We start from the raw sequence: 9861 nt of genomic DNA, 5'->3' as shown, positions 1-9861 counted from the left end.
GGTCGTCCGACGGCGACGCTGGCATAGTCAAATGTGCGTTGCAACGTCCCCATTTGGCCACGGCGTGCACGCCGTGATCATACTCATAATACTCTACCGCTAGTGCAACTACCCTTCATGCCATTGGGCGACGAACCTGGCCGCCTCTCGCACCAAAACCAGAAGGCTCACGAAAGCAAAGCAACGGCCTTTATTATTGCCAACACTCGACCGGTAATCTCGTCACCCCGGTGACGTAGGGCGATTAGCGAGGCAGCAAACGGAAGAGGTGCATGAACCGGGGCAGGAGGTGGGGGAGGACGGAAGCAAGACGAAGAATGGGATGAGAGGGACGGCGGCGAGGGGACGCACATGGACCTGCCTACTCACCCGAACGAAAAGGAGGAGGAGCCGGTAGCTACAAGGCTGGGCCAAACTTCATGCTGGTACTACTTGGCAACGTCGGACGGCAAAGACCTTCAGGGGCTGCCTGTTGATCTGGCACATTTCTTTTTCTTTTTCAGAAAACCCAGATTTGTTAGCACGAAGCGTCAAGAACATAATTGAAATTATATCGAGGTCTTTGTATTACCAAACAACACCGTCGCTGCCAAAGTGAGCCGTCGACGCGCCATTGTTGCCGCTTCCGTACTAGGTCTTCATGCCCATGCTCTTAAGGACCAACACCCCGGAGAAAAAAAATTAACCAGTCCACGGAGCTGACAGGAATCTATATCGGAGCTCTATCTAATCCGACCTAACGAACAAACTTAAGGAGGATCGAAGTCCGAAATACAAAAATGAATGTAAGTATTGTTCTTATAAGGACTAAAACTCTGTCGAAGCGTTGCCCTTATAAGGACTAAAACTCTTAAGCTATCCTATCTAGTAGCCGAAGCCGAGGAACCAGGATTCGGAGATGCAAATCCACGGTCCTGCTGATGAAGATCAAGAAGCGAAACAGGTGGTCTTAGCACAATTTTACGTACACCAGAACCTGTTTGAGAACATTTGGAAAAGAATTTCACAGTTCCCCAAGCATACAGCATATACCGGATGTTGTTTCAATCAGCAATACGATTCAGCAAAATTCAGAGCCAAAAATATATTTCATGCAGTTGTCAAGGGTGGCTGCGAGATGTTCATCTCAGTGGTGGCATCAAGCACAGCAGCTCCGGCCATATCACAGACATTTAGACACAGTACAAGGAAGTAGCAATTCATAAAATCACAAGGTTGCAGGTAAGTAAAAGCATAGAAATTGGACGGAAACAAATTTTATTTATCCCAGGATGATTGCAAAGGTTACAGCACTCAACCACACGCCTGCAAAAACCGGGGATCTGGAGACAAAAAACAACCACACAAGGTTGTCATGGCAAGGGCCCTTTGATATGTTGCACCTTGCCAAGGCCAGATCCCCGGGGACATCAGGCAACCCCTACAGATGCTGCAGAAAAGCGACCATCCACCGCCGACGACACACACGCACAGCACACACACACTACAGACCGTGAAGAGACTGGAACTGGAACAACCACACACTGAAAGAGATCGTAGCAGACACCTAGACACGGATCAAAGAACCGGAGTCAAGCTTCTACGACAGGCACACACCGACAAATCCGACAAATAGAACTTGCTATGGAATTGAAACCAGAAGTACTGATGTCCCACAAACTCTGGAACCAGATTGTACTGGAAAAGAAGACACAACTGACAATATTTGAGCTCCCACACAGGACTTGATAAGGAGAGAAAAAAAGAAGCATGGTGTAGGGACTGTAATCACAAGGGCATAGGTTGGGGGTAGAGGGACAGGGTGCCACGCAAATGGCAGCCGAAGGCTCAAGGAACAGGCAACCTCGCGAGAGGAGGCCTGCAAAAAACGAGCGCTTGGCTAAAGCGTCCCCCGGAAAACAACCGACCCTAAGACAAAGGAAGCCCACCATGACTCAAACGCGCAACCGACGAACCGGACCGACTCTGCTATGAGGCTTGACTGAAGAAGTACTACCTACGGTCGTATATTTGCATCTGGAGATCCTCTTAAGCAAGGATGTCGCACCACCAGAGCTGCTTCTCCAGTGATGCAATGTTGTGGTTGCCGATGAAGTTGAACTGGAGATTGAGGCCCTCCAACGACGCAGGCATGCTTCCCAGGAAGGGCACGCTCTTGGGTGTGACCTTGAGACAGCCAGACAGTGAGAGGACACGGAGCTTGAGCCGCTCCGCGGATGACAACACCGCAACACCATAGTCGCTGACCATGCAGTTTGAAAGATCAAGCTCGGCGAGCTCAGAGCAGCTCTCGGAAATGGCAAACAGACTCGCATCAGTTATCTTGCTGCAACCCTCAAGGCTCAGATGTGCAAGAGAAGTGCCGTGCGCCTTCACCAGGGCAGAAATAGCTGCATCTGTGAGATTCTCGCAACCATTCAAGTCAACATGAATCAGACCACTTTCAGAACTCCTGATCAAGGGAAGGAGGCCATCGTCGGTGACTGCACCAAGACCGCTCAGGTCAAGATTCTCCAAATGAGGGCAGATCATGCCAACCACAGCCAAGCTCGCATCGGTGAATCCCGGGCACTGCTTGATGGTAAGGGACCGAAGTGATTTGCAAACAGGGAGCTGTGCAGGTGCAGAGCAGATGTCCTTGATACCAGTACACTTCACCAAAGAGAGAGTCTTGAACTTGGGGCTGCAGTTCAGGAGGAAAGAAAGGATGCCCATGAGAGTAATCCTGTTGCATTCCTCAATCTGCAAGTTCTCCAAAACCTTGGCTGCTTCTGCGAAATCCTTGAGAAGACCATCTGAGATTTGGCTGCACTTCCTGAGGTAAAGCTGCTTCAAGCTCGGGCAGAACTTGGCAATGGAAACAAGTGCCAGCTCGGTGACTCCTGGGCATGAGGTGATGCTCATACATCTGAGCTTCTGCAGGCCAAGGGCATTTGCCATGACCCAAAAACCCCTCTCGCCAACCGCGGACAGGCGAGTGAGGGTGAGGTTTGTGATCGCCTTTCCATAGTACCCAATCACAGCAAGAGAAGCATCAGTGATGCTCAAACCCTGAAGGCAGACCTTGGCAAGCGAGGCTGACGCGGAACAGATGAGGCCAGACACTCCCTGGTCACCAACATATGCACAGTTCTTGATGTTCACCGCCTGCAGCTTGGAGCAGGACCTTCCGATAGCCTTGAGGCCCTCATTGGCAACGCCAGAGCATGCCTCGATGGTCAGCGTCTTCAAATCCGGGCATCCCTGAGCGATGGCGACGAGGCCCTTGTCGGTGACCAGCGGGCAGCCGGTGATGTCGAGCTTCTCTAGCGAGGGGCACCCGGCGGCGATCTCGGCGAGCCCCGCGTCCGTCACCTGCGGCACGTCCCACATGGCGAGCGAGCGCAGCGACGGGCACCCGCGGGCGACCGCGGAGAGGCCGCTGTCGGTGACGCCGCGCGTGGGGTGGCTCCCCCGGACAACGACGCTCTCCAGGCTGCCGCGGAGGCCGTCGGCGACGGCCGCCGCGGTGAGCGCGACGTCCGTGGCGCCCTCGCCCTCGAGGGTCCTCTCGGAGCGGCCCGGGCGCGCGTCCGCGGCCTCGTCCTCGTCCTCGCAGACGAAGACCTGGTTGAGGTCCGGAACGGCCGGGGCCCGCTTGATCTCGGAGGCGCGGATGCCGCCGAGCAGCGCGAGCCAGCGGCGGGAGACGCAGGAGGAGGCGCCCCGCGCGCGGGCGCCCTGCACGCGGCGCAGGATCTCGAAGAGGCACCCGTCCGGGAGCGCGTCGAGGGTCGGCGCCTCCCTCTGCCTCTGCCTCTTGGCCGCCGGCGCCGCCCTGAGCGCCTCCTCCTCCGCAGCCGCGGCGGCGAAGACGCAGGGGGGCACGGCCGTCACGCGCGCGCGCTTCCGCTGCCTCACGCCGCCGAACATCGCCGCAGCCGGGTCCAGAACAAGCAGACCGCCATCTACACAAACAATCACACACGAAATCAGCACACCAAACCAACAAAATCCCCCAGATCTCCGGCGAAACACCGCACAAAGACTCAATCTCAATCTCAATTCGGGGCCCTTGCTTACCGCGGCAATCGTGGAAGGGAGGCATGGCGAGGAGGAGATCGAGGAGCTGCTGCGACGAGAATCAATCAATCAATCAATCGGGCGGCGCTGCGAACGAGCGAACGAACCCTGGCGAAGGGAAAAAATCGGGGGAGGGGGAGGAGCGGGGGGAGGAATGGGGTGGGGGTGGGGTGGGGTGCGGTGGTGGGTTTGGGGGGCGGTGGTGGTTCTTCTTATGTGGATGGTGCGGCGGGGAATCCGGTCCAGTTGCTCGCCCAACTTGCGATGAAGATTTGCCGGGATTCAATGAATCTCATCATCGGGGTCGGGGAGGGGAGGGTCAAGGGGGGGTGTACACTGTACCGCCGCTGTGATGTGCTGGGATGCGCCTGCATGCATGCACCTCTTTCTTTACTCCGCTGGCGCGTCCGCACAGCGGTTGCTGCTTTTTTCCTTCCCTCCCTCTCTCTCTCCCTCTCAGGCTGAGGAAGATGCTGATTTGGAGTTTTGGGGGCATTTTCAAATTTCAAATTTCAAATGCTTGCTTTTGTTTTTAGGGCATTTTCGTTTCAAATTTCAAATGCTTGCTTTTGAAAATTGAACCGGGTTGGTGGTCTAGATGGAGTTGCGGTTTCGGCGATTCGAAAGAATATATGGGGAAGCAAGCATGCAATTTATGACCAACAATCCCCGCAAAAAATAAATAGAAGGTTTTTATCTTGCATGTGGATTCTCAATTGATCGATGAGCCAAAACTTTTGCCTTCGCCTTTAAAAAAGATCAAGAAATTGGATACTTTTGTGCATAATTGTATACCTTCCATAACGAGTACGTGGGTGGCTGTTTGGTTTCGTATGGCACGTTCAATCGGCCCGGAAATGTTTTGAAATAAATTCAGATGTTTTAAACTTGTAAATTGGGTTTTCATATATTTAGCTCATTAGATGTGAGCTCTTATAATTCCTTTGAAATCTTTAGATCAAGGTCGGATTGAAATAGGTCACGACGGCATGTCGAAGGCTTTAGGATTCTTTTACTGTGAGGTCCGGTGAAATAAACCATGATGAAGCACAGGTCAATACTGAAGATATTGCAACAAATTGGTTACAAGGTATTGATTGTTTCAAAATGCCCCCAACCCTAACCAACTCATGAGGCACTTCTTAAAACTTAAGGCGTTCATTCTTCAAACTAATAAAACAACCTCACAAAGACATGATTATAGACGAACCACGGGTGAACACATCTTGATGACATACGATGCCACTTGAGGCTCGTTATATATACATTTGTGTCTGTTTAAGGGACTCTTTGATTCACAAAAAATTCAAAAAACGAACAGGAATATGATAGGATTGCACGTGCAAAAAAAAGGTTAAAAAACACAAGAGTGTATAGAATTACGTGTTTGATTCGCAAAAGTAGGAAAAAACACAATAATCCTAAAATACACAAGCAACTTAGGGTTAAATCATATGCAAATATAAGATGGGGCTGATATTATGCTACTTATGGTGTTTGTCTTGTTATTTGTGCATAGGAATATAAGGGCTCCTTTGATTTAATTAACTCCATAGGACTTTTGGATGATCAGAATCCATAGGAATTTTTCCTACATTTGACCGTTTGATTCGTAGGATTTAATCTTATAGGGATATTTTTCCTAGGAATCGTCTGTACTACATTTCATAGGAAATTCTAAGGGCGTTTTTGATTTGTAGGATTCCTAAAACACGGTTATAGAAAAAACATAGGTTTGAAATGCCCTGCTCATCTTAATCCTAAAGGATTTTTGATTGTTTGATGGCACTATAGGAAAAACAAAGAATTCTTTCAAAGAGGTTTGAGCGGATGCTAAAAATCCAATGAGAAATAGTACAAAGAAATCCATAAGAAAAATTCTTATATGATCCAATTATATGGATCAAACAACCAACATAGGAAAATTTTCTAAGGATTATAATCCTCCAAAATTCTTATGAAAATCCTTTGAATTAAAGAAACCCTAACCTTCTGAAAATAATCCTTTATTTTTTCTTGTGAAGCAATAAAAAACACAAAATGTTGTAGAATTCATATGAGGCGTGACATTTCAATCCCCTATTTTTTTTCTATTCCCACGTTATTACAATTTTCTGAACCAAAGAGGCCCTAAAAATGAGGTTTGGAGTGGATTGTAAAATTCACTTGTTTTTTCCTTTTGGAACTCAATCCGAAAAAATAAACTTTTTTGTTATGGTCCATTTCTTTAAGTCAAACGCATGGATAATGTCCTCATAGTAAAATTTTGTTTCCTAGAATCTCCCTATATTTTTGGCATAAACTACTATGCTTACTCGATTACCCTGCCGCAACTTATGAAACAGATCTAAAAGAACCAGTGAAAGAGATTAACGCGTTCGGATGCTTGGCCTCAACGAAAACCGCTAGTTAAAGGCGGCCTCACCCGGCTAAACTCCACACCACAACACATCCGCTCCACATCCTCCTCCCTTGCATCACAACCACCAAGACCGCGAGCGGGAACGCTCTGCAAGAGAGCCTATCGACGAAGAGGAAGCACGAGATCGCCGTCCTTGCGGCTACTTGGCAGAGCCGTCGTGACAACACGAGCAAGGCCGGCTTGCCGGACAGCTCCCCAAAGGTCTCCAACAACGACCCCACAATGAAGACGGGGTTCAACAATGACACCGCACCGGAGACAAAAGCCGATGCTTGCCGACATGACCATGAAGCAAGCGCACTACGACGCCACCATAGCGGATGAGGAGCAGCCTCCGTCGGCTCCTATGTCGGCGTTCTGACAGGCGCAGGAGGAGCAGAGGTACAACCAACCCGCTCCTCCTCAAGCAGCATTGGCTGCCGAACGTCCAAATCTATGGCGAGCGCGCAAGCGAGTAGGCTGTGGCCGCGGCGAAACCAAACTTCATTGCGGAGTAGCGGGCGCTCTACATGGCCGCGCGTGCTCAACGCGTCGCCCTCAATGCAGTGCCGGCGTAGCCAGACGCAAACAAGATCGCACAAGCGTCGGGCAACACAGGCGGTCAAGGACGAGAACACCAGTTGTGCCTCCTACGCACCGCCGTCCAACTTTTGAGGGCGCGTGTGGCAGGTGGACGGTGCCGGACCGTCCAAATTCATCATCGACCTCGCGGCCACTGGCGTTGGTGATGGACAGGTCGCAGACTCCTCCCCCAACGAGTGTGGCATAGGAGGCGGCAGGGCATTTGTGTCCCACGTGGACCGGTCCGTCTGTCATGTTACTACTCTTCCTCGCCGAAATCCGCGCCTCTACTTCACGAGTCTTGAACCCCGCCGCTGTTCATCAAGACGACAGATGGAGGATGTGGTCACCGCCGTCGTAGGATAAGTTTAGGGTCAGGCCTTTTTTCTTCTAAATGTTCAAAATGTAATGAATTTTGTTTGGTTTATGTCAAAATTCATCGTGTTTGCATGAATTTTACCCGATTAGTTTAAACGTGGATTGAAATGTATATTGACAGCGTTGTATGGCCAGCTCCGGCATCAGTGTTTGCGGATTTCACCCCTATCCGCGGACAGTGCCGAAGCAAATTTGCGGTTCAGAGCGAGAGATGCGCTCAAACCTTGAGCTGAAGCGCCGTACCAAGACAACACGAAGGCCTGTTAGTTGCCGCGTAATCCGGCCAACTGGCGCAATCCTCGTGCCCAAATGCATGCATCACATCACATCACATCCCGAATTCCCGATGCAACGCACCGGCCGGGACTCTCCTCGTGGCCGATCACACGTTCGACACATTTACGGTGCAATCTGGCCGATCCACAAGAGACGACCATACAGACGGGCGTGGAGCGGCAACCCGTTCGTGGCCGCGCTCCCGATGCAGCGCACCGGGTGGGATGATTCCGGAGAGCGGAAGCGTGCTCCACCAGGCCGCACGCCGAGCCCGGCCACGTAGCGCAGGTCCGGTCCAGCCGTTTCCTCACGTCTGTCAAGCCATCTACGCGTGCCCGGCCGCCGGCCACCGAAAGGAGAACGCGACCGACCGCGCGTGTAGTACGCCCACGCCCACATGGAAACGCGCGCCAGAGAGATTCGTGCACCCACCCACCTGTGTGTGTAACACGCCCCGCGGCCCGCGTGAACTTGGACCCCCAGGGGCCGCCCTTTCCGTTTAGATTAACCAAAACGGAACAAACTAATGGGATTGATTACGGACCAGGTGCATGCACCTCGCTCACGTTCACGTTCCCAACGGGCTCCGTCCACCCACTGATCTCTTCTCTTCTCTTCTCTTCTCTTGGATTATATACTACTACTACTAGTAGTTGAGTAGTTGATTAAGCTACTAATAGCTAGTCATTCCTACGGATCTTATCTAATCCTCCCGATCGGTCCATGCATCTAGCTCAGCTAGTGGCTTTTCTTTTCGTCTCTTCTCTGCTAACCTGCTGGCCCCCGGCCCCTGATTACTTTTCTCGTCATAAGCGGCCTACGTGCGGACTGCTGATAACGGAGACGTATTATCTTGATTAATACGAGTACAGTACTCATCCACGCGGTTTTGCCACAATCTTAACTTAATTTTGGTGTTCCCTTGATTAGTACTTTCTCCATCCCTAAATAAATGACTCAGCTTTGTACTCACTCTCTAAACAAATATTTAGATCACTATTTACATCACTAAAATAGTGATCTAAACGCTCTTATATTTCTTTACGAAGGGAGTACTAACTTTAGTGGGTGTATAAGGGTTCCTTAGTACCAATACAGAGCTGGATGATTAATGAAATGTACAAAGCTGGATGATTAACGAAACTGAACATCCAGCGTGGGCCGGTCATGATGTTCATGCATGCATGTTGCGATTTCTTTGACCCCGCAAGTTGATCGAATAGGGTGTTTAGTGTTTTCTATGCAGAAGAAGGTTAGTCACTATGGTTTGTTCTATTCTATGATGACGAGCGTTTAATTAGTGAGGTTCGGTGCAATAATGCACGTAACGCGTAAGGTTTGAATCAAAATTATTGATGCACTCCTAGTAGTAGAGTACATGACATGAGGTCGATTCTACTTTGACATTTCAATACACGATGACCGCTATACGCAAAAAAAAAACACGATGACCGCAGTCGGAAAGAATATTTGGTTGGATGTGGCTAGGTCTCAGTCTACTGAGATTTAACCAAATCTCAGTCAAGTGACAACCATTCTAAAGAGAAAAAAAAAACTGAAAACAAAATTTGCACGGATCTCAATTAAGATCATATGGATATATAACATCGACTGAGACTTAGCAAGTCTGTATTTGGTTTAGGGTCCCGGAAAGAATATAGGAGTACAAGTTTTTTTTTTTACATTTGTGAAACAAAGAAGCAATGATCCTATGTTCTGAATCTTGCCCTAAATAAGTATGGTTTTGGGAATTGATAAAATTCACCCAACCTCAACCCTAGCCGTTGTCTCGGTTCCCTCCTCCCTCTCCCTTCCGATGGCCTTATCAGTAGACAGCGGAGCAAGAAACCCATCCCTTTTGTTTTTCTTAGTTTTAATAGGTCTATCTTTTCCTTAGGTATCGTTTCCCTAGTGGTATTAGAGAGGTGGTGGCGACGATGACGCCTTAGAATAAGGTCTCTCCGGCCTCTTCATAGCTCCATGATATTCGATTTGGCGCCGGTGAAAGGCCTATGAGGCAGGAGATACTACCAAATCTGTTGACTCTTTTAGGATCTTGATAGATCGTGTGTCAACCATGGGAAATTGTTGGCTGGCTCTAGTAGCGGGTGGCTATTGTGGTCTTCAAAGCCTTGGATAGAATGGACATTTGCAGGCGTCTC

General features: G+C 49.8%; 1 protein-coding gene across 1 annotated transcript; it reads right to left on the bottom strand.

Moving 5' to 3' along the window:
* Window positions 1–1240: 1240 nt before the first annotated feature.
* Window positions 1241–4349, bottom strand: LOC125524475 (EIN3-binding F-box protein 1). Its single transcript, XM_048689527.2, has 2 exons — window positions 4063–4349; window positions 1241–3947 (listed from the first exon to the last, which is right to left on the bottom strand). The coding sequence occupies exons 1-2, from the start codon at window positions 4085–4087 to the stop codon at window positions 2029–2031; spliced, it is 1944 nt and encodes a 647-aa protein (XP_048545484.1). The 5' UTR covers window positions 4088–4349; the 3' UTR covers window positions 1241–2028.
* Between the last annotated feature and the right edge of the window lie 5512 nt (window positions 4350–9861).

This window comes from Triticum urartu, chromosome 7A (assembly GCF_056163025.1).
Source record: "Triticum urartu cultivar PI428250 chromosome 7A, HENAU_Tu73, whole genome shotgun sequence".
Lineage (NCBI taxonomy): Eukaryota > Viridiplantae > Streptophyta > Magnoliopsida > Poales > Poaceae > Triticum > Triticum urartu.
This window is presented reverse-complemented; position numbering and strand designations above follow the sequence as displayed.